This window comes from Sesamum indicum, linkage group LG6 (genome assembly GCF_026168435.1).
Source record: "Sesamum indicum cultivar Baizhima isolate 11 linkage group LG6, ASM2616843v1, whole genome shotgun sequence".
Lineage (NCBI taxonomy): Eukaryota > Viridiplantae > Streptophyta > Magnoliopsida > Lamiales > Pedaliaceae > Sesamum > Sesamum indicum.
In genome coordinates this window covers 5512904-5538788 of record NC_142662.1, presented here as the reverse complement: position 1 = coordinate 5538788, position 25885 = coordinate 5512904, and the positions used below count along the sequence as shown (strand labels likewise).

The 25885-nt window shown below is 34.1% G+C and overlaps 1 protein-coding gene and 2 long non-coding RNA genes across 3 annotated transcripts; all 3 read right to left on the bottom strand.

Moving 5' to 3' along the window:
• Positions 1-509: 509 nt before the first annotated feature.
• On the bottom strand, positions 510-2324 carry LOC148787657 (uncharacterized). Its single transcript, XR_016066224.1, has 3 exons — positions 2231-2324; positions 1655-1718; positions 510-732 (listed from the first exon to the last, which is right to left on the bottom strand). It is a non-coding gene; the product is annotated as an uncharacterized LOC148787657 (long non-coding RNA).
• An 868-nt stretch (positions 2325-3192) lies between these two features.
• LOC105164953 (uncharacterized) lies at positions 3193-6604 on the bottom strand. Its single transcript, XM_011083803.3, has 3 exons — positions 5957-6604; positions 5813-5870; positions 3193-3472 (listed from the first exon to the last, which is right to left on the bottom strand). Exons 1-3 carry the CDS (start codon positions 6406-6408, stop codon positions 3416-3418), a joined length of 567 nt encoding a protein of 188 aa, XP_011082105.1. The 5' UTR covers positions 6409-6604; the 3' UTR covers positions 3193-3415.
• A 131-nt stretch (positions 6605-6735) lies between these two features.
• LOC148787656 (uncharacterized) lies at positions 6736-15691 on the bottom strand. The gene is made up of 2 exons (XR_016065976.1): positions 14852-15691; positions 6736-11822 (listed from the first exon to the last, which is right to left on the bottom strand). It is a non-coding gene; the product is annotated as an uncharacterized LOC148787656 (long non-coding RNA).
• Between the last annotated feature and the right edge of the window lie 10194 nt (positions 15692-25885).

Sequence of the window (25885 nt, the reverse complement as noted above, 5' to 3'; positions counted from 1 at the left end):
GTAAATTAAATTTTGAGAATGTTTCCAAGGTTGTTTTCTGATTAGGGATTTAATCAATGGATGTTCCTTGACTATCCACAAGGTAAGGAAAGGTGAGGTCGTTAGGTCATACCAATGGCCATAACCAATTTATCTATCATGAATAATTGTTATCTTTGCATCTATGATCAACCGTGGAATTAAGCATGATACTGTCTGGAATACTCTTCTTATATTTAGCTCTTCTAATTTTATTAGCTTTTTAGTTTAATTTAGTTTTTTTTTATTCTTCTTCACAATCATAAACCCCCCAATTATTTTTATTTTTATTTTTATTTTTTTGAAGGAATTAATTTAAAATCAATTCCCGTGGATTCGATCCTACTCTCACTGTAGCACCCCCTACTCGCTACATCTAATTATTACTATTTCATCATTTCTTTAATCAAAACTCATTCTATAATTAATTCTCTTTCAACCCATAAAATAAATTCTAAGTTATTAGCATAATATATATATCACAAAAGGTATTAGATATCACTAAAAGTTTATATTTACCCTCACTAGATGTGCTCCTGTACAAAACCTCAAGAAAAATCATACCACAACTTTAAATACAAAACCCGATAAAAGACCAGAATATTTAACAACCCACAACCAAAAACTCTAGCTTCAGAAGTCACGGCTGACCCACCTAATAAAGACGACGGCACCGCTCAAAGTCCAATGTGGCTACTCAGTGTGACCTATCTCCTGAAAAGTACGTAGCAAGGAATGAGCTGCCTACTCAATAAGTATAGTTGATTAGTCTGTATATATATACACAGACAAAGATTCACGTACATGTAGTCACACCGACAACTGTCATTCGTCATATAGCAACATCAGATATAAGCAGTAATACATACTCACAACTGTAAATCAATCCACGACATAATGTTTATTCGTTATCATTTATTAGTTAAGGGCCCCACTTACTCTAACTGGAGTACATCAGTCAATGGTTTCGCCGGCCATCATCATATCATATACAGCATAGGATACCCGTTGTGTGATATCTCCACACTCTTTTACTCAAGCTATGTAGCAATATAGCACAGGACATCACAACAAACATGGTACCCCACACCACCCAGGTGTGTAGCTAACAGTACAGGATATTCCCTACTACCCCGGAATATCCCGGTACCCTACGCGCCATGGTACTTAGCTTAAATCATATATTTTTCATATCTCATTATCAATCACATTATCATCAATCACATTTTCATAAACCATTGACTGTGTTCCCAACTAGGTAAGCACCATCTTTTATTTCAACTCACAATCGTCATTCTATTCTTTATGATAATCACTTCCTCAATAACAACTCCCCATTTGATTTCAACAACTCCCAATTTGATTTCATCAACAATTAATTATATGATTATCACATAATCATATCCCACATATCTCTACATTACCATCACATATCACATAGTAACAATTTCACCAATATTATGGTAATCTAACAAATAATCCACAACTAATTATATAAACAATCAATATACGAAAGCCACACATAATAATATAAAGCCAAGTCCACGTTCGCATCCAAGAAACCAATATATATAATATATACAATACTACACACACATATATATATATATATATAAATCCAATTAGCTATACTTACCTTATATCCCAAAATGCTTCGATTTTATGAGGGACTGCTCAACCCTCTACCTTGTCGTCACGTCCTATAATAAAATACGTATAATCAATATATTTAATTTACCAAATAATTCATAAGAATTCACTTAATCAAACCCTTTATATATTTATAACTATTATTTTTAATAACATTCGTAAATTATATTACCACTGAAACCTCCTTTCCCTCATTAATAACATAATATTTCCAAAATATAACTTCCGAAGTATTTCTATGAATTTTCTGTCAATTTACCGTTGCTATACAATTTAATTAAGCAACAATACATAGAATTACATATTTCGTTAATTATTCTGATGAAATTGTGTAAATTAGCTATAGTAATAATTAAATCTAACAAATCTAATATTTTAATTACCCAACTATATCATTTTTATAGCAATTGTGATATTTAATTTGACACTAATTTAAATAGTCAAAAATCATAAAATACTCCGATTAAATAGTATATCGCTTAATATAATCATTATTTAATAAATGGAGTAATTAAATAATATAATTATATAAATTAATAAAATTAAAATTCAACATCCATACCTCTGTTTTCCGAAATGTGTGTGCGCGTTGCTGTGTGTGTACGAGTGTGTGTGAATCTGTAAATGTATGTATGTGTGCATATTAATATGGACAAGAGAGGCCCACCGCCTCATTCTACACTCTCTCTCTCTCCCCTCAATTTGTACAATATACTATTTATATATATAATATTATTATTTTATATATTTAATTAACTTTTTTTAAAATACCCATCACATCCATTTTTTTTAATTTTCTTAACTAATATAATTTACCTCCAAATATTATAACGAATTTCAATTTAATCCATTCAAATTTTATTATATCTTAAATTCAATCTATAATTTATTTACTAATTAAATTTAAATTTTTAATAATTATCAATTAATCTCCCAATTACATGAAAAATTCTACGAACGTTACGTTCACTTTTATAAAAATGTTCACAAAAATTATTTTTAATAGAATCTACATCCATCATTAAGTCAGGTTGGTCATAACTTTATGAATTAATAATGTGTGGGGTCGTGAGCCGTAGGGCCTTTATTAATTAATTTGTAGGTCAAAAGTGGAGGTAGAGGGAATATTCGGTGATTGTGGCTATACGAGATGAGAATCTATCTAAAACTTAAATTTGATTGGTCAACATGGATACTGCGCTCCACTCGCAATTGGTCAATACGGCAAGGGTAGGAGGTGGGTCCTAGCTCCTCCTAACTTATAAATTGCTCTTACCCCCAAGAACCAAGAACAGGGCAAGAAAAAGAAAGAAAGAGATGTGTCCACAGTTCAGGTGAAAAAACAGAATACCATATTGGTAAAGTCCCAGAGTACCATACAATATACCTTACCAGAAACACAACATTCCTATTGTATTAATTGAAGCACAAGCAAGTAGGGCACCAGAAACTATATTCGTTAAAGGCTTAAAGCCTTTTCAAGGTGAGGAAAATACCCAGTAATGGTGTAGGGGCACTGGAAAGTGTGAATGAAAAATTACCTCATAACCGCTCATGAAGCACAATTCTCAAATTGAGAACCTCGACCGAGGAACTCTTCTACATCACAACCAATACTCCGTAACAGTATTGCCAATCGCCATTCAATATGACCCAACACCAAAAAGAACAATTCTCAAGTTGACATGCTACACACAACAGATACATTGCAATTCCTTAAAGCAGAAGATTTTACAGTACACTAGTATTATTCAGCTACATCCACAGGAATTCCAGCTTTCGGTGAACCAGCTGACATTAAACCCTGCCAAACAAGGATTTCCAATTGTCATTCTCAATTCTGAAAAAAAATCTGGTCTAAATTGAGGGAGAATTACTTGAACAGAAAAACATATACCACACCCACCCCCCTAGACAAGAAGAAGGAAAATCAAGTGCACTCATACAACTGAAGCTTAATCATGCTCATTCAATGGCAATCATCTAAACCCATGGTGCTTGCTAGTTGCTTCCACAAGCTATGAAGAAACTCATCTTCTATAGCCTTACAACCTCTATTAGCAACTTCTAAGAAATTCCAGTCTCCCATCAAAATGCAACCAAACCATACCATTCTTAAAAGACACAGCTTGCAAAACAGCATAAAGGTTCAAATATCAAACCTTCCTCGCTTAACTACAGGTCAGTGAATTTTTAACTATATTCAAGCTTCACGAAAATGAGTTATCTTGTCACCACATACTTTTAAGGAATCCAAATGCATCCAACATCACTTTAGGGGAAAGCTAGTTGGTTGTAAGGTAGACCTCACAAGGAAAACACAGGGTGAAACCCTATATAATACAGACAACATACGACTGCAGGGAGAGACCTATCAACTTAAAATAATGAGTGAAGAAGGGAATAGAGAGCAATTAAATTGAAGAATTACAGGAACGAAACCTCAAACAAGATAAGAAAAGAGACAGGAACAGACTTGTCCAATGCGTGCAGAATATGGTGTCAAATGAATCAATATGTATAGCTCTAATCTGTAACTGAGTCAACCTTCCCAAAAACATCTCATTATAATAACATCTTCATTGGAAAAATAAATATACTTCATACTAGATATTAAGTTACATAAATGGCATTGTCATAATTGTGGTCAAGTAAAAAATTAAAATAGAATAATTTTACACTTTGCTCTACGATTAACTAAATATACTTGTCATCTTTAGGATTCAGTAGAATCCCTTTGCGGTCGATGAGATCATCAAATAGGTTTCTCATTCAATGACCAGTCTAGGCACACAACATTCAGTCACATGCCAACTTGACTATTTACAAAAGGTAAATGCGCAGATAAAAGGTTCAAATTCGAAGAATTCTTGCCATCTACATGTCACAGAACGTGGAGCAACTAAGATTTCAAGGTCACAACAAACCGAGCTTATTTTGTATTGACAGCCGAATGGTCTAAGTTTCTTAACAAGCTTGCTTCGATGCCACTCAAGGGAAATAATTTTAGCACAAAATTTAGAGTGGGGGCAATTATGGACACAGATATGGAATAGAGGGGGTTTTTAACTTGAATAAATTAAAGATAAGATGCAGTGGCATATATGCAACTATCGAGCATCATGGACGCAGGTCATTATGCATTTCAAATAATTGGTGTGCTGGTTCTACATGTCTCAACATGACTCTAGGGTTATAAGAAAAAAAGAATTACCACAAAACATTCATTGAGGTCCTGATGGTGGATTTCAACTCTCAAGGACCAGACTATGGCGAGAAAGAAGCAAAGATATGAAATGGTTGCCTAATCTCAACAGTCAAAATAAGCTCCTTCATTCTAAGTCCATATATTCACCTTGACGCGCGTCAAGCCCAGTGAATATGCAAAAACATTCTCCTTCACCCAACCAAAAACTCGATATTTCAACAACTTCTGAAATGCAATTCAAACTTATCCCAGTTCTAACCAAGAGTAGCTAAAGGGTATATAATGGCACATAAAGATCCCTACAGCATAAAAGCATGCATTCGTAGCAAAAAAAGAACAGTGACTGGTGTATCACATGAAGATGACAAAGCAACAAAATCTGAAACCAATAAACCATTAATACCAACAGAAACCAGCAAATCATAGATAGATCAGAAAATGTATATGAATAATTGAACATCATTCATCTAACCAATATGAAAGAAACTATTTTCTATTATGAACATTTTATATTTCTATGCAGGGACACCTCCTGAGAATGAGACACCTTACACCAGGCATTCATGTGCAAACAATGTAGTGGCTAAGACCTGCAGTAAGGCAGCGTATAGTTTAAGAATTGACAGGATGACTCCACCTTCTCAGGGTCGAGTGTAGATTGACTGAACCAATATTTAAATCCAATGCAACACCAACCAAATATTTAGAAATTGGATAAAAGTATGACAATAACAAAAAACAAATTCAATCCCTTCACACCGGGTGCTTCCCATGTACTATTCACATAACTTGATTCAGACTTAAACACTTGTAGACCCATGTGGAGTTTTCATCCCCATCCTGCCCAACACTACCCGCCTTAGTTCTGATCAGAGAGACCTCTCTCTTTGTGATTATCCTGCCAAATAAAAAGGGAAAAAACACATAGACATTTACCAGCTCAGCAACTGGAGATTCCACGTTAGCTCCAGCACTTGGAAAGGAAAATATCTTCCTGGAAAATCAATGTCAATTGGAATCAATCAATTTATCAAGTTCGTGGAGGAAAAGAAAAGCAGAGAGGGGGGAGCCATCAAGCACCTGATCCACTGAGGCATCGTTTTTTTCTCTGTTCGGAGAGCAGATATTCCTCCCGGTGCAACGAAGCTCGAATGCAGAACACCGTCACCTCCCATCTTCAAAATGACCTCCTTCCCCTCGTTGCTTATGAATTCTTCATGTTCCCAAATTAGGTGGGTCTCTTCACCAACATTGACATGAATCTCTTGAGGATTCCGATTCTTCGCCGCCTTCTCAAGAAAGTCGTCAGTAGGAGTTTTCTTGATGTCACCGGCGGCGATGCTATAACGCAAGGCGCCATCATATCCCGACTTCGGCGTCGCAGTCAGGACGTAGTGATCTCTGATTGTGAGCGGCGACTTGGTGGAGTTATAAACTTTGATACACCCCATCTTACCACGAAACACCTTAGGTTGTCCGACGCACGCAACGGTCACAGATGCAGTAATTTTGGTGGGTATGCTATTCAGCATTTATCAAAAGCAATCACGGCTAAGGCATTCATAACAGCGGTAGAGCTTTAGCAAGGGAACACATGAGTATCCGGCCAATGACTCCAAGTAAACAGCATATGGGTTTGGTCTGCTTGAATGGCCCAATGGAAATATTATCCGGCTATAATTGCATTGGGCATCTCATTTTATAATGATGAAAGACAGCTCTCTTGGGCTGCACCGAGGACAAGTTCTCGGTCCATTCAGTATTAGTAAATTACAACCAGATCCTTTAAGGTTTACTGTAATTATAAATAATTTTTTTTACTATTTGTAAATGTTAGGAGTGGATCGTTCTCCGACAGATTACAAAATCAGAGATTTACAAAAATTTAAATAATATACAGACCTTCCTATAACAAATTACAAGAGTTATAAGGAATATCAAAACTGATACAACAAATAACCCTGAAAATAATAATATGACAGAAACAGGAGACATAAACAAATGTGAAGGCTTAGGAGCCAAAAACCCAAGGCCTACTCAAGGCCAAAGGTTAAGAACCTCAACTGGTTGCTCAAATCACACAGGCCATAGAGGTTAAGAACCACAAAGGTTCTATCTCAAATCCACAAAGGAAAAATGCCACAAAGGCTTTTAATCGAACCACAAAGGTTCTGCCACTAAGGCTTTTTAGAGTTTTAGAGAATGATGGTAGAGAGAAGTCAGTTAGTTACCCAAGAGCCACAATGGACCAGCCATTTAAAGAGGCTGTCCATTGAAAGCTCATAAACGGCCATTTTTGGAGAATATTAGAGCACAGAAGACAAAGGGACTGGGGAGGACCCAAAGGGTCGTATTGGAGAAGAAGAAAGAGAAGAAGATGGCAGATTAGAGATTAGGGTTAAGAATGAGAGAGAAAGGTTTAAGTAGAATAGGAACCAGGTCAAACCTTCTTATGGGTCGAGTAAGTGGATCAGATGGCCCAGTGGGCCAAGTGTGATTTGGCCGTCCAGATTAAAGGCCTAGCTTTTGGTTTGGGCCAAATTATTCTAACAATTTCCACCTTGGTCCAAACCAAGATGGTGGCTTTAAGGCTATCATCATTGCCTTAAAGGTGGTACCTGCAAAACAGAAAACAATTTACAGGATAACAGTTCACATGTTAAGAATATCAAGATAAGTTTTGAATTTTTCCAAAGATAAGCATTTTGTACCCATATATGCAGGATTTTCTACAGATTTAATTTTTTCAAGATTTACTAACCCTTTGTTTATTACATCACGGATGAAATGATACCTTACATCTATATGCTTAGTCCTATAATGAAAGACTGGATTTTTGCAAAGTTGAATGCTTGACTGACTATCAGAGAAAACAATAAGTTTTTCTTTTAAGAAACCAATTTCAGAAAGTAATCCTTTCAACCAGATAGCTTCCTTTATTGCCTCAGTAGTGGCAATGTATTCAGCTTCAATTGTTGAAAGTGCTACGATGTTTTGAAGTTGAGACTTCCAGCTTATGCATGCATCACGTAGTGTAAAAATATAAGAAGTTGTAAATTTTCTATTGTCCCTATCATTTGCATAGTTAGAATCCACATATCCAACAAGTTTTTCACCGTTAGGGCTTTTTGAAAAAGTTATGCCAAGTTTCTTAGTACCATTAAAGTATCTTAAAAGGTATTTTAAGGCTTCCCAATGGGGAGAACCAGGGCTTGACATATACCTACTCAAGCAACTAACAGAGTAAGCTATATCAGGTCTAGTACTTACCATCAAATACATAACAGAACCAATAGCATTAGAATAAAGGCACATTTTTCATTTTATCCTTTTCAGTTTCAGTTTTTGGACACTGATCTTTACATAACTGAAAATGAGCAGCAAGGGGTACAGAAGAAGGTTTTGAATTTACCATTGAAAAATTTTTAAGAACACTTTGAATGTAAGATGTTTGATTCAAGAAAATGGTTGAACTAGTCCTATTTCTTTCAATGTTCATACCAAATATTTTTCTAACATCCCCTAGGTCTTTCATTTCAAAAGATTTGCATAGATTTTTCTATAAACTTTTAATCATACAAAGACTAGGACTAGCAATTAACATGTCATCTACATATAAGACAAGGAATAAAGGCACATTACTTTCATACTTGAAGTACAGACAAGGATCATATGCACTGTTTTTGAATTCTAAAGAATGCATAAATTGATCAAACTTTTTGTTCCATTGTCTAGGAGATTGCTTAAGACATATAAAGATTTTTTAAGCAAATAAACAAGATTAGGATTTTTCTTATCAACAAATCCATAAAGTTGAGACATATAAATTTGTTCATCAAGATTTCCATACAGAAAAGCAGTTTTTACATCCATCTGTTTAAGTTCCCAATTAAACCGAGCAACTAAAGCAAGTAAAATTCTTACAGTAGTAAACTTTACTATGGGAGAAAAGATTTCAGTATAATCAATTCCTTCTTTCTGTGTAAAACCTTTAGCTACAAGTCTTGCTTTAAACCTCTTATTATTATTTTCTTCTTTAACTTTGAAAACCCATTTGCAGTCTATGACAGAAGCATTTTTAGGTTTAGGGACTAAGACCCAAGTTTTATTTTCTTTTAAGGCTTTGAGTTCATCATGCATAGCAGATAATCATTCTTTTGAATTTGGACTTTCTATAGCTTCTTCATAGGAATTTGGTTCAAAGTTTTCAGCATTCAAAACTAAATGGTAGTCTCTATCTAGCAGGGATTCTACGTTCCCTAGGTTCCCTATCTCTTACTAGTTGATAAGTATTTTCAAAATTTTCTTCTTCTATTTCATTATAATCTACTTGATTTTTTTCTCTATCTTCTACTTCTACCCCTTGTTGGTTATCCAGATTATTAGATTCCACCTTATTAAAGGTATTTTCAATGTTATAGTTTTCAGTGGTTTTAGAAGTAGTGTTCAAACAAGGCATTTTAGATTCATTAAAAATGACATCTCTACTAATTACTACTTTAAAATCAGGTTGGTTTCTTAACCATAATCTATAACCTTTAACACCTATTGAATAACCAATAAATACACATTTTTGAGACCTAGGATCCAATTTATCACCATTGACAAGACAAAAAGCAGAACATTTAAAAATGTGAAGAGAAGAGAAATCAACATCAGAATTAGACCATAGCTTTTCAGGAATATTTCCAAACAAAGGCACAGAAGGTGATCTATTAATCAGATAAGCAGTTGTCAAAAGTGCCTCACCCCATAAAGTTTTAGGTAATCCTAAACTAATTAAAAGACACCTAACTTTTTTAAGCAAAGTTCTATTCATCCTTTCTGCTACACCATTTTGTTGGGGGTGTAGGGTGTAGTTTTATGTCTTTTAATACCATACCTATCACAGAGTTCGAAAAATTATTTATTGCAAAATTCTAAACCATTGTCAGTTCTTTAAGCTTTAAACTTATAACCAGTTGATTTTCAACTAGGTTTTTTCAGTTTTGAAACTTTTCAAAAACATCAGATTTTTGTTTCATAAGAAAAACAAACACTTTCCTAGAATAAGTATCTATTATAGAAAGGAAGTATTTATTGTCACCGTGTGTTTCAACATTTGCAGGACCCCATACATCTGCATGCACATAATCTAATATACATTTTGAAGAAGTGGGAATTGGGTATGAGGAAGAAGGAAAACTGACTTTATGTTGTTTTCCTAGAATGCAATTATCATAAAAATTTAAAGTGGCAGGTTTATCATGCAGAAAGCCATTTTTATGCAGCAATTCAAGACCTTTAAAACTAATGTGATCTAGTCTCTTATGCCACAAATCAGACTTATCATCTGTAGACACATTTCCAGAAAATAAATCATATTGTACTTTGCAGAGATATAAGTTTATTTTCTTTTCTGCTTTAAAAATGGTTAAGGACCCTTTAGTGATTCTCATGACCCCCTTGCCCCATCTCCCTTCTAACCCATCCTCTTCTAGGGCTGAACATGATAACAGATTATGGGCAAGGTCAGGGACATATCTAACACCTTTAAGGGTAATTTTAGAACTATTTTCAAATTTTAGAAAAACATCACCAAAACCAAGAACGCGACATAGTTTTTTTTTTCCATAGAGACAGACCCTAATTTTTCAGTTTTAAAGTTCATCAAAATTTCTTTATAAGGAGTCATATGAAATGTACATCCTGAATCAACAAGCCATTCAAACTTATTTGAATTATCAACAAAGTTAATATAAGAAACCATGTATACTTCATCAGAAGTTTCTTCAGAAACATTAGCAGAATCATTTTGATTATTTTTCTTTGGTTTCTTACAATCTTTTATAAAGTGTCCCGTTCCCCACAGTTATAACATTTGAAATCCTTTTTAGTGTTTTTATCATCATTCCTTTTATTGTTATAGTACTTTGTCCTAGAAGGACTTCTACCCCTGCTTTTACTTCGGCTTTTACTGTGTTTTCTAAACTTATAGTTTTTATTATTATAATTATTCTTAGACTTAGGTGTTCCACTTACAAAATTTACTTCATTATTACTATTACTAGGAGCATTTGTTTTTAAATCCATTTCTTTAGATTTTAAACCACTAATAACTGTTTTTAAAGTTACATTATCCCTACAATATTTGATAGCAGCTTTTACATCACCATAAGATTCAGGAATTGCATTTAATAAAACTATAGATGTATAATCATCAATATTTTTATCCCTAGTAAGCTTAATATCTTGTATTAATTTTGTAAAATCATCAATATTTTCTTCAATATTTTTAGAAAGATCAAGCTTATATCTGAAGAATTTTTCTAAAAGAAACAGTTTACAAGGAAGTGATGTTTCAGTATATAATTCTTCCAGTTTATTCCATAATTCCTTAGCAGTATTTTATTTTCCAACTTTTCTTATTACAGAATCAGATAAATTTAAAATGATAGAACTATAAGCATACTCATCATTTTCAAGCCGTTTTTCTTCAGAAACTGTTTCAAAATATTTACCATTAATAGCCTTAAAAACTTTTTGCTGTATTAAAATGCCTTTCATTTTTTGTTGCCAGATAGAGAAATCTGATTTTCCATCAAAAGGTTGCAAATAATAACCAGACATTTTAACAAAAAAAAAATAGCAAGTCACACAGTAAAATATGAACAAGTGACAGTATGAGAAAATAACAAGAATTCTTGAATCAACAGTATATATCAGAGAATAAGCACAGAGAGAATATTCAGCAGTTTATTAATGGCTGGGGCCTTAACTGCCCCTCCACCAGATACCCGACGGCTTCTCGAGCCCGGCCAAGGGAGGTCAACAACAAGGGTTCGTGGTTCTAGGACTAGAAAGTAAAAGAGTTTTAAGGGTTGAAGCTATATTACCGTAAATGGCTTTTTCAAGCCAGAGACTCAACCTGGTTGCTCTGATACCATTGTTAGGAGTGGATCGTTCTCTAGCAGATTACAAAATCAGAGATTTACAGAAATTTAAATAATATACAGACCTTCTTATAACAAATTACAAGAATTCTAAGGAATATCAAAACTGATACAACAAATAACCCTGGAAATATTAATATGACAGAAACAGGAGACATAAACAACTATGAAGGCTCAGGAACTAAAAACCCAAGACCTACTCAAGGCCAAAGGTTAAGAACCTCAACCGGTTGCTCAAATCACACAGGCCACATAGGTTGTAAGAACCACATAGGTTCTACCTCAGATCCACAAAGGAAAAATGCCACAAAGGCTTTTAATCGAACCACAAAGGTTCTGCCACTAAGGCTTTTCAGAGTTTCAGAGAATGATGGTAGAGAGAAGAAGAGAGAAGTCAGCTAGTTAACCAAGAGCCACAATGGACCAACCATTTAAAGAGGTTGTCCATTGAAGGCTCATAAAAGGTCATTTTTGGAGAATATCATAGCACAGAAGACAAATGGACTGGGAAGGACCCAAAGGGTTGTATTGGAGAAGAAGAAGGAGAAGAAGACGGCGGATTGGAGGTTAGGATTAAGAATGAGAAAGAAAGGTTTAAGTAGAATAGGAACCGGGTCAAACCTTCTTATAGGTCAGGTAAGTGGATCAGATGGCCCAGTGGGCCAAGTGTGATTTGGCCGTCCAGATTAAAGGCCCAGCCTTTGATTTAGGCTAAATTATTCTAACAGTAAATATGTCAAATATGCCATGATGGCTCTTATATATAAAATGTGTGTTTAAATTATTGATTTGTGTATTTCATAGCGCTAGCGTTGATATATTTTAATGATTCATAAATTATGGTATAAAATTATTTTATAACTTAGGTTTGTTTGGTTCAATTAAAAGAAAAGGGGAATTAAAAAAGGAGAGGAAGTGAAAAGTCAACGGAAATGGAAAGAATAATAGTTTTTCTTTAAATTGTTTGGTATTTTTGAAATGAGAGTAAATGTCGAATATTTTTCCTTATTTGGTATGAGAAATATAAATTGAGGGAAAACAAATCTTAATTTTTGTAATTTTACTATGATTAATCATTTCTCTTTTTTTCACAATAGAAAATAAACAACTTAACATGATACTAAAATAATTTTATTATATAAAAAAAAATTAAAATTATATTAGTAAAAAATTCATCAAATAAGAACAAAAATATTGTTTTATTTTAATAAAAAATATCTATTAAAATAATTTTTGTGCATTTATTCTAAATTACTCAATTTAAATATACTAAAAACTACTCCCAATAGTTCACACTCATCTATTTTATATAGAAGGTGGCATATAGCTTTGGCCTTCGATTTGGTTGTATTTATTGTACACATTCTTTATTTATAAGCAATTTACATTTTCAAAAAAAAAAAAAAAAAAGAAACTCTCAATGATCGTCAACGTAGTACCTTTTTCGATAAGTTAGTTATTTTTCCGAAAAATTATGCACTAGCTATTACCAGGACGGAAATTGTTTTTGAAAAAAATTATATACATAATAATAGAATAAATAAAACTAAAATATGAATTTTTTTTTTATCTTTTTAGCCTTATACTTTTATTTTTCCTTCTAATTTTGGACAAAAGAGAAGTTGGAGTTCAGAAGAATTTCATGTACATCTAATTTTACTTCTCCTCCAACTATTTTTTCTAATCAAACACCAATTTTTTTTTATTTCCACTTTTTTATACATTTATTTTTCATTTTAACCAAACAAATTTTAAGAAATCAATAAAAATCGCATAAAGGGCGCGGTCTGGACACTGCGTGGTCTATGCAACTTTTTTGCGTTAATTATTATAAAAATCATAGGGGGTTTGTCTATAAACAATTAATCTTGGAATAATTGGTGCAAGTTCAAACAATTAACAGTACAAACAAGTATTACAGAAAGACTTTACTTATTAGATTGTCTGCGTGCTGGTGGACTTAATGAGAATTAGTCAAATAATTAGGTAGATGTTGGCAAAATTATTACTTATTACCAATATTTTACTACAACAGGTTGATAATAAATCATATGGGTTTAGATTAGAAATCAGCCCCCAACAACACCTCCTTGCCCAACTGATAAAATTGAGACATCATAATAAAAAATAAAATAATTTTATGAATTCAAATTCCGCAAACGTATGTATAATATACTACTATAGTAGTTTATGTTTTATTTGAATATATATATATATATATATATATATATACACACACGTTTGTGTATGCGTATTAATTTGAAAAAATCAATGTGTTTTCAGTCAATTTTTTAAATTTGAATGGATTGAATAATGTGATGCATCGAATTTTATAGAAAAAAGTAAATTACAAAGAACTCTCATGAGGTTGACATAATTATAATTATTTATCGTTGTTTGAAATTTTATAAGTACCTTTATGATATTTGATAAAATTGTGTAAGAATATTTGAAATTATCAACTTTGCTCTTACTGTATTTTTTTAAAACGAAATTGTAAAAGCCATTATACAACGTGAATAAAAAAAAATTTAAAATAATTATTTACTTAATCTGTTAAAAAAATTCAAAAAATAAATAAAACTATAATTCAATCAACAAGAACATTTTTATCACTTCATCACAAAAAATAGATAAAATTCAATGAAAACTAACAAATAGTGAATGTATTGGTAAATATCCAATAATTAGAAAATATTTATAATTATGGTAACTTTAAAAAAATATATTGTAATTTATTCTAAAAAAATATTAAAAGAAATAGTCGACCAAACCAACCTTTCGATCTAATCGAGGCAACAATTTTTTATTATCAATACGAATAGTGGGTGTATTGAGAAACATGTAATATATATATATAATATGGATATTTGTGTAATTAGCACTTTTTTGTGGGTCCAGAAAACATGATTTTGGGTGAAAATTCCGGTGTTGGAAATGTTAAACCATAAGACACGCTTAGTTTGAAATAACAAATATAAACCGCACCTCCTCATGCTAAGAGGACTTGTATGTTTGTAGTAAACTAGGGATTAGAACTAACCTCTTCTCATGAATTCACAGTCACTAGAGGAGCTGAATTTCAATTTCAAGGAGTTGAGATCCTTGATTGAAAATTTGGAACAGAAAGCTCAGGACTCGAAAGCTAGGGCTGCTCAATTGGGGGGACTCTACGTGATCTTCCAACTTATCATGTATATTCAGGTAATTCTTCCCTCCGCCGCGTTGCGAGGAAATTGGCGGATTCCGTTCGGCCTCTCGGCTTCCGTTTCAACTGCCTTCTGGCTGACGCTCATCACCAACGTCAACGACTTCATGGAATCCAGAGAGCAGCAGGATCTTGCCTGCCTGGAGCAGCAAAGGACGTACCGGAAGATATACGCGATCAGAAATGGTGAGAAACAGAGTACCGGAGCCGCCGCCGGCACAGCTCAGCGGAGTTTAGCTAAGGAATTCGCGACAGTGCGGCGTAAACGGTATGCATATGTCGGGGCAGTGCTATCTGCCTTGTTTTCCTTCACTTTGCTGGTCTCCTACGCTGTATTCTCCATTCCCCCGACTCTGATCAGTTCGGAGGTCCGCCTGACCAAATTGAATTTGGATCAGAATTTCTGATCTGGGCGGTCTTGTTTTTCTTGATGTTATATATAGACTCAGTCATCAATTGTACTAATTTTCATTGATGCAGCCTTGAGAGTGGCGTACTGCATGTATGGATTGATATTTGTTCTTGTTCTCTTTAATTTTGTTTGTTTATACGTCTGAATCAAATGTTAGAGCCTTTTCCAGAAGAAACTATGTAGAGTGTTCGCGGTGCGGATGGATCTCACGTCATTTTATTTTGGCTCACCCCAAAAAAAAAAAAAAAATATATATATATATATATATATATATTTTTAGACTTCCTCCCTTTTTAGACTAGGTATTGTTTTTATAAAAAATATTATATATACAATATATTAATATTTATGATAATATATATTTAGTAAAAAGAAAATATTATTTTATATATATATGTATAATTTTATATTATATTATTATTTTTAATAACATATACTTTTATTAATTAAGAACCAACCCCCAACCTCTACTGCCGGCCCACCCTCGTGTCCGCCTCCTAGTTCTACCTTCGTCGCCAGCACCACCATCCTTCCCCAGGCCTCATCGCCCTCCTCGCCCTTCCCCACTCTCCCCTAGTCGTCGCCCTTCTTCCCCTTCCCCTTCTCCGTCTCGCACCCCGATGCCGCCCCCTTCCCTCTTCCCCAAGCTCCTGTCCCCATCACCGCTCCCCCTCTACATCCGCCCTATACCATTGTTGGCCTCTCCTTTCCATGTTTCAATCACCGGCCCTCTTCCTATAGGCCCTTGTTCTCAATAATATAAAATAAAAAGGAGAGACCGGGGCGAGGTTGGGACAAGCCTCGTACCCGGAATTGAGGCAGGTTCAAGAAGCCCCAAACCTGCCCTCGATCGGTTTTTTTTTTTAATTACAATTTTAATCTTGTCCTAACGAATTTAATTTTGAGCATCTCATATTTTGATACTTTTTCTTTTTTTTTTTGAATAAATTTATTTTTAAACATTTTATATTTAGTCATTTTTTAACAAATTTGATCCCCTTCATATTGAAATTGGAGTAATGATCACGTGACTTTTTCGCTAAAAATTGATTAAGAAAGTTACAAGAGACTAACATTGAATATTTTTTCAAATGTATAGGACGCAATATGATAAAAGTGTAGCAAACGGTACTGAATTTAAAATGATGTTAATGTATGAGAAGAAAAATGCAGTCGCAACCTTACTAATCAAATAAGATCGGACTGATAGTCATTTAATGTTTTAGTCGTGTAGGGGATACTTAGGGGTGAATTGAATCATATTTTTGTAAATTTAGCAGCAAATTGCTTAAGGTTAGGGTTTTGGAAGAGGGAAAATTTGATATGAGACAAAAGTACAGTCAATGTTGTTTCAACTCTGTAAATTTGTTTTACTCTTCAACTCCCATAAACCCCACCTTCTACCAGACGTGCATTTCATCTGGCATGAGCTCCAAAAAGTCAGATTTGTCAGATTTTCGTCCAAAAGTTAACACTAACTAGGAGGCCCATTTATATATTATTTATGATGTTTAAGAGTTGCATGGTACCAACTTAGTTTACAATGCATTAATTTTAATTTGGCATTGTAATTATGACATTTTGGTATTTTGGTCCTATAAGTTACTAATAAGATTAAATTTGTCATAAAAAATTAAATATGAGATATTCAAAACTAAATTCATAAAAAAAAAGAACTAAATACATAAATAGAGTAAATTATAGGACAAAAAATACTAACAACCTAAAGTTACGTAACAAAAGATATAATTTTGCCTTTTTGTTTTTAGTAATTTCTCCAATAACTTAGCCATCATGCCTCGATTCTTAACTGTAAGCTAATAAGGGAAAGTGACATTTAATAAGCAAATGTTAGGAAACTTATATTCCATATCGGATTTAATGGAATTTAAACTAATTATATGACAAGTGTAATATGAGATAAAAAAAGTATATCACATTTATTTTGTAATTGGTTCGAATAAGAATTTTTTTAAATATTATCACTCCAATACAAAATAAAATCGCAAAATGTAATTATATAGATACATAGAGGAAAAGAAATTCCAGCAACAATGGTACAGATCGATCTCCTTATCCCAGCTAGAGCCAGCCTCATGAACAATGAAACCATAAGATGGAGGGCTAATTGTCCGGACAGAAACACATATACATCGATCCTTCTGATCAAATGAGTTGATCAATCCCAAGGCAACTACTCACCTAGGTCATGCATGGAATAATCCATGCAGCAAGCAAGTTGAGGACCGCGAAAATGATAAGCAGAATCATGGACAACAACATCGCTAACTTTCTCCATTTTTTGCTCTTTAAGTGCTTTTTGTGCATCTGCTTGAATGTGTTCGGATACCTTTTTCGATAGTAGTCCTCATAGCGTACTTCGTCCTGATCGTCCAGTGACTCCTTGTACTTGTTTGCTATTATGAATAACGTGCTTAAATTGAGAATGGCTCCGACAAGGGACATAGAGAAGGGCAGCCAGAAATGTTTGCAGTTAAGGGAGGAAGAGGATCCCTTAATGATGGCCGTGAGAATCACGCCCTGAAAAACAAAGTAATAATTTGCTAGCTGGAAAACGCTCACTTCCATCTTCAGGGTTTTTTCCTCCCTTTTATCTATTTCCTCTTCTAACTTAGCTATTGATGTCGCATGGCCGGCATTATTCGTCTGGCTACCTTCTCCACCGGAACTCTCGCCCTCATCCCCTGCTGCCATATCAGCTAGATGATCAGTTCTATTGGGATTCAAGCGTTAAATAGGTTAGGCTACAATTGGAGGTTATTAGTTCAAATTATGAGTACGCTCTATCATTCCATTTAACATATATATAGGCACATATGTTTGTAAAATTATGTTACTTAAATATGTATTTAAAAAGATATAATACTCAAATACGCGGTTGATTTAATTTACTTTTCTGATCTTCAAACAATGTAAAACGATTCGTGTATATATTTCTTAATTAGATATTTCACATCATACATTAATCAATGGTAGTTGTTACTACATATAGTGACGACTTTAAGAATATAAATATATATATAGTTGAGGAACCTAGCTAATACGATATGGAAAGAAATTCGTAAAGAAAGACTTTGGCAATTGAATTGCAAAAATCAGAATACAATATTAAGGTTGGTAACCCGTCATACATATGTTTCTTTAATTTAATTTGGTCATGAGAAAAGCGTAAAAAAAAATATTTGTCTAACTTGTTATTTTCTTTTTCACCCCCTCCAAAAACCAAATCGATACAACGCATTGATCATATTAATGAATACATAATGATCGCGACATTTGATTTTTTTTTTCTTTTGAAAGATAAATTGCATTAAGAAACAAATATTATATAGACAAGAAATACAATATATGCCGTAACAAACGGACTTAAGTCCACGCTATTTTCCAAATTCTATATAGCACCGATTGCAGGCTGAACTTGCAGGTTTAGTTTGATGATATGAAGAGATACAAGGCTTCTAGCGCTCCTAATTATTATTATTATTATTATTGTTTTGGTATTGTGCTCTCATTATTTTTTCAATTTGAGCTTGTTAAAATTTGAAGTGTGAGGAACAGAGTACGATCATGGCAGTAAATTTAGAGAATGAAAAGAAAGAAAAACTAAGCTTTATTTATCTAAAAACTCAAGTACTTTATTCATCTAAAACTCTCAAGTTACTGAAGTTACAGAGATGTGAAACTTTATATAAAAAATAGAGTTCTAGTTAAAGAAAAAAACTAACTCACTTTGAACTCTAGTTGGCAACAGACTCAACAAAAATTAAATACTGAAATACTAATAAAAATAAATATTGAAAACAAAAGGATAAGTAAGAGCAGAACTTGATAAGTAAAAGCAAAACTTTCAACAGAGCTTGAACTAGCAAGCCAACTACTACAAGAAATAATATCTTTAGAAACAACACAGATTTCTTGTAAATTAGTGGAATTTGTTACTGATTTACATTGACAAAAAAATTAACAGTAAAAATATTTACTTAGTAATTATAGCTCGTTACTGATTTTAGTATCAATTTTTTTACAAGCATTATATTAAAAAACTTGGACGGCTTAATTTAATGTGTATTGTGGTGATACAAACCACTATTAATTTGTTAATGAAAAAAATTAATATTAATGAGGTTCTTGCATCAGAATCCTTCCAAAAAAATTGAAATATTAAGTCCTAAGACCAAACATAAAATCCCATAAAATGTGGGACAAAAGTTGAAAATGTTCAATTTTATAGGACCAATGTTGCAATTCTTCCTCCTGCGCTGTGGAAAGTTCCTGTAATACGTTGGAAGATATATATATATAAGAAACAAGCAGCAACTTTCATGGCAGATTCATTATGCAGTTTTCTGTGTCATTTAATTGTTAGGTCTTCTAGTTTATTAATTAATTAGTGTATACATAATTCGTGTTTACTTCAGTAATTAAATTTGATCATATAATAATTTAATTAAGCGTTTTATATTCGATCAGAATTTTCATTTTGGATTCTTCGGCAAGAAAATTATGTCAAAAAATTATTTAAGTATTAGCTCCGGACAAACTTAGTCCAGACTTGAATTTTACATAAAAAGGAAAAAAGTATTTACGATGGATCGAAAAAATTGCAGTTTTAGTCCAGTAAGAATGAAAGGTGGAAATAGCTAAAAAGTTGTCAATGATGCCTAATTCAATTGTTGAAGTTGAACTCCCATAACTTTAAGGTCATGTCGTTTCAATATATTTTACTTTTATTTTAGTCAATTTTATTTTCATATTTGATTATTAAGATTATGATGGTCCCGTTAGATAAGGCTGTTATTACTTCTAGTCCCACGCTTTTCATGGTCGACAGTTATGGTCCCCTGGTTTCTAGATTTCAACATTGTTGGTCCTTTAATCAACTCTCTTTGCAATTTTTAGAGAAACTACACCTTGTGCTCAGAAATAGGCCCAACATGCTTCCAAAATAAATTAAGACCCCATAAATTCATACTTTGCTTTGACCGTTTTGTTTTCGAGTATTCCAAGTTCTCGATTTTATGGACTTTTTTCAACTACACTACCGCAGCAGATAGTTCGCAAGAACTTGGCTCCTTCAGCAACAAACAACACAGCCCTATTTCGTTTCCTACCTTAGGGCGTAAAAGGGATTCTAGTATAGGGACTTAATAGAATTTTGAAAAAATTTTAGCCTCTCATGGTGTAGAGGACTTGGCTTGTTGGGGAAACCCCCATAAACTAAAAATTTAAAATATTACAGAAGATTAAAAGGACTCAGAACTCTAATGCTTTGAAGAGTAGGGGAAGTTTTTCTGATGATCCCCTCTGCTTCATTCAATCTTTATTTATAGGCATCCGCGGACTTCAAACTCGGACTCCAACTTGATTTTTTGATGATGTCATTGCTTCTGTCATCCTTTTGTCTTTTTCGAATGACATCACTGTGTTCGTCATTGCCTTGTCATTTCCAGCTATTGGTCATTATGGTTTGTCGGCCATGTGATTTCCAGCTGTCTTCCGTGTTTTACTGACTGTTGGTTTTTGTCATTTTCTACCGACAGTTTTCTCCTCTCGATTTTTTTTTACATCGTTTAACTTTTACTTCTCTTGATAAAAATTTTTTTCTTCCACTTGTCTTGGTCCGGTTCGAGTTTATTTTTCGTGATCCAAATCTTTGTGCCGAACAGGGGCTTTTCTCATTTTTCGCAGCAAGGGCGCAGATGGCTATACCATTGCCTAACATGCAACATGTTGCCCGTCTTCATTCTTGTGGCTTCGGTTGCTGGAAGCTTTTTTTCCCAAATTAACATCCTCTTTTTCTCGAATAAGCTTTCAGCGAACTCAGTGCTTTTTCCTATCATGGAATTTAATAGGAACGATCCATTCACTTTGTTTGAGAAGATTTGAACGGATACTTGACTTTGTCCATCTCCTTGAGACAGACCCATAATCCCCAAGCTCTCCTGGTAGAGATACTATCTTCACTAATGGCCGATACCAAGGGAGCTTCTCTTGAGGCAGCTTTGATCTTGTTGAAAGCCACCATATCTGGCCTCTGCAGCTTCATGGAATGGAATGCTGGACGAGACCCATTTCCTGCAGTTCCTGGAGCTACTGAAATGAATTTTATCTCCAGAAAGTCGCCTCTTTTCAGATGGAGGTTGTTTTGCCATGAATCAAAGACCGCCCCCACTTATCCATTCTGGAAGTTTTGAGATTTTCGGAAAATTGGGTGACATAGTATGAACTAGCTCCAAAATCATACCATTCTCGAACGTCTTCTAGTTTAGACCCTTCTAACATCCAAACTCTGTTATATTTTTCGGACATTTCGATAATGGTCTTGCCTGAGTTCACTTCTTTGAGGGAAATTAATTTTTCCCACATGCGCTGATAATCCTGCCAAGCAGAAGAAGATATTAATTCGCTAGTATTAGTCTTAGAGGTGTCTGTCATTGGCCTAAGACTAATCTCTCCCTCTTTAACCCAAGAGGTGTTGGGTTGACTTGAACCTACAGGAGTTTGCACTTCCTGTGATTTAATTGTTGTCGTTTCACTAGATTCTGGTGATGGCCTTATGCAATCGGTACTTGAATCCGACGCTACAGGTCTAGAGCCCTGTACTCTTTACATATTTTAGGTTCCCTCAACTCGTGAGTCATCCACGAAGGTGACGCCTTCTGAATTGGTTCTCATAAGTCATTCGATAGCGAGGTGGATGCTAATAAGGAACTCCTTATTGCGATCTGGACAGTGTCTAAATCAGCTCTTTGGATTTGTCCGGCAACTTGGGCATTAATCACTAGCTGTCCAAACTTTCTGTCAAGCTCCTCGAGGTTTTTTCGGAGGTGCTTGAGTCTCAACATGATGGAGATTACTTCAGATGCCTACATCTCTCGTCAGGAAATCTGCAATAATGTTTTCAACAATATTATAACAATAATATTGGCATTCAGCTTGTCATAAGATAATACGAGCTTTCTCTATTTTTTATTCTAATTTATTTTTTAAGAAAGCCTTGACATTAGTATTATCAACTTTTAAAGTGAATTCTTTTAGCAAGTAAAAACAAAGGTCATTTTTTGAAAGCCTTCCAAACCGCAAAGAATTTTTTCTCATTAATGTGCCAAACTTTGGCTTGTTGTTCTGAGAACAACCCTCCTATATATCTACAAGGTTCTTCCCCTGTAGTTGTCTTCTTCATCAGCACTGCTGCCCATCTATAATCATTTGTGTCTGTGTAGATTACCAATTCATTCCCGTCTTGTGGTATAGCAAACTTTGGGAGGTTACTGCAAACTTGTTTCAGCTCACGAACCCTTTTGGTGTGGATTTCTCCCCATTTCCACTTTGAACTCTCCGTTTCTTTCAAAAGTGGTCGGAAATCCTTTCTGTATCTTGCGAGATCCTTAATGAAGATTCCTGAAAAATTAACAACTCCCGAGAAGCTTTGCAATTGCTTCTTGTCTTTGAGTACATTTGGAAAATTGCGGATTTTTTCCACAATATGGTCCTACAACTCAATTCTTGTTTCGTCAATAGGGATTCCTAAAAATTCAATCTTATTGATTGCAATAGTAGCTTTCTTTTCAGAAAGTACTAAATCTTCTCTATATCATGCATCAGAAAATATTTCAAGATGTTTATATGTTCCTTCATATTTTTTGATACAATTAATATGTCGTCAATATAGACAAACATGAATTCTAAGTAATCTTTAAAAAGATTATCCATTTTTCTTTGGAATATCTGGGGTGCGTTAGCTAAACCCATTGGAAGCACATTCCAGATATATTGTCCATGTGGTTTGGAGAATGCAGTAAATTTCTTTGATTCACTTTCCATCTTAATCTGATAAAAATCATATTTGCAATCGAATTTAGAAAACACTTTTGCTCCTTTAATGCAATCAATTAAGTGTTCTCTACTAGGAATGTAATAACCATCAAACTCTAATATCTTGTTGATGCCTTGATAGTTAATTACCAACCTGGGTTTACCTCTCTTAATCTCGCCATGGTTTCTTACCAGAAATCCAGGGCTGCTGTAGGTAGAGATTCCAGGTTCGATGAGTCCAAGACTAGTATGCTCTTTGATGATCATCTGCATATCTTTCTTCTCTTCCATGTTCATCTGGATAGGTTTGTATCAAACGTACTCATACTTGCATTCTTTCTTGAGCTTTAGAGTAGCTTCGATCTTGTTCCTATCCCACCATGCAAGAGGGTTTTCATTGAAATTGCTCTGGATGAGCCTATTGACATTCTCAAAAGAAAGCTTGCTTTCCTTGCAAATATCTAGCGACTTCATTTCCAGTAGTGCTTCTTTAAGGTTCATAATTTTTTCTTCGGATTCATTATAGAAGCTATCGTTGTCTATGATTCCTTGTTGCCTGAACGACAAAAGAACCTTACCAAATTTTCTCTTATCCGATATTTTTGGATGAGTTAATCTGGCATCAAAATCACCATGTTTGCTGCGAAAATTTATTGGCATTATCTGTTAAATGCCTTTTCTCTTCGCAACACCTGTATCTCACTACCACAGTTAGTAGTAAAGATAACATATTCTTTTGATTATCCTGTATATATCTTGCAAATATTTGGATGAAATTGTTACCTAGCAAGATATCGGTCCCTGTATCATGAAAGTAAATAGAAGGTGTTTTTACCCTAAACCAGGGTGATCCGAATGCTCCTTCGATCATGATCTTTGCTTCTTGTACCCCCTTATTAAGTATCAGGATTTTTTGTGAAAAATCCCTTCCTGCAATAATGGGTAGGGTTTCCCTTGCTTCTTTAGGAAAAACTCCAGGTTTTGCCGTGCAAATTCCTGGTCCTGAATCAATATAAGCTGCGAAATATTTTGTCTTATATTGATCATAAAACATACCAACATATATGTATATGTCAATCCTTATGGTAACACCATCAAGACTGAATTTCATTCTGTTACCTTTTCTTCCCCATGGTTTATGATTTTCGAGGAAACTTAACCCCAAAGTCATACTCCCATTTTCTCGTCCTGCAACACATGACCTGCTATTTCTAACATGCCTTCATATTTTCCAACAACAGGTTGTTGCAAATGATATATGTCATCACAAGGGAAAAAATTTCTTTCTTAGTGATGTTAAATTTAACTTGTATTTCTTTCCATCCTTCAGTACATCTAAGTTTTACATTATCTACCCTAATCTTTTAGGGAGTTAAAGCTTTTAATAACTCTTTCTCCTTTCCTTTATAGCATGTAATCCTATCTTCCGAAAAGGACATCCGACTACTAAACTCAGTTCTAGAGCTAAGTGTTCTATCTAAACCTAGGTGATCTTTTATGATGATATCAACATCACCTATTCTAGGTATCATAATTGGATCTAGTGTCATGACCTTGGCGAACTCCTTGAAAATTTTAGGAATCTCAATATACTCTTTCCTAAGAAACAAATCTGAATTATGCGTATTGGAAAAGGTATATGCAATTCTATAGGTTATAGAATACGGTCTATTTCCCTCTTTCATTAGATCTTTTCTTTTAAAATCTTGATAAAGGATTAAAACTCTACTGAAATCTTGGTCCGCTAAGTTGTATGCAATCATAGGATGAATGTCAAACATCAATTTTCCTACATATAAATTTTCTATCATTGTTCCAAGACAACCATCTCTTAAGTTATTGATTCTTCTATCCATTATCGATAAATGTATTTCCGAATCAATTCCTTCCTTAAAAGTCGTTTTTATTACTACTTCAATAGTCCCTATGTGGGATCCATTTCATAGTAACAGTTACTTCTTCTCTAAGCTTACTTAATTCTTCAAGAATTTCTTCTTTAGGAATTAATTGCATCTCCATCACATTACCAGTAAGTTCCATAGGTATAGCAATCTCACCTGAGCTTACTTTGTAGATTATGTGATGTTTCCTTTGGTTTAGTCCTATCTAGTTCAGGACTTTCCCAATTCCTCCAATTTTAAATCCATCGTATGGGCTGAGGTTGGAATGTTGTCGCATGATTCTTTCCATAATTTTATTTGACACTATCATTCTGAAAAAGAATCCTGATAGACTTTCGAACGTTTGAAGCCTATGTCCCTCATTGTAATTATTCTGACTCGGTTGAAGATCCATCTGAATCAGTCTCTATTTCCTCCTCATAGGCGCTTTCGTCTGAAGGAAGATCTTCGAATTAGTATATGGGTACCAAATCGCCATAGTAAACTGCATCTAGGATATCATCCGTGGCTTCAAATTTTCTCACTTCACCACATTTTTGTGGGAAGTCGAGAGATATATGTCCTTTTCCTCCTCAAGTCCAGCAATTAGAGTCTTTGAAACTTTCATTGGCTCGGGTATGGGCCCCTCTGAAAGTTCTTCTTGTAGGGGTTCTTTCGGTGGATCTTGCATCTATTCGTCTAGATCCTTGAGATGAAGCCCTTGTTGGTCCTATTCTCTGT

What these genes read in the sequence shown, in the direction of transcription:
- LOC105164953 (XM_011083803.3), bottom strand. Translation starts at nt 6,408, where the DNA reads ATGCTGAATAGCATACCCACCAAAATTACTGCATCTGTGACCGTTGCG. An exon ending in ACGATGCCTCAGTGGATCAG is followed by an intron (nt 5,871 to 5,956) that starts GTGCTTGATGGC and finishes TTGATTTTCCAG; the next exon opens with GAAGATATTTTCCTTTCCAA. An exon ending in AATCTCCAGTTGCTGAGCTG is followed by an intron (nt 3,473 to 5,812) that starts GTAAATGTCTAT and finishes CTTGTTTGGCAG; the next exon opens with GGTTTAATGTCAGCTGGTTC.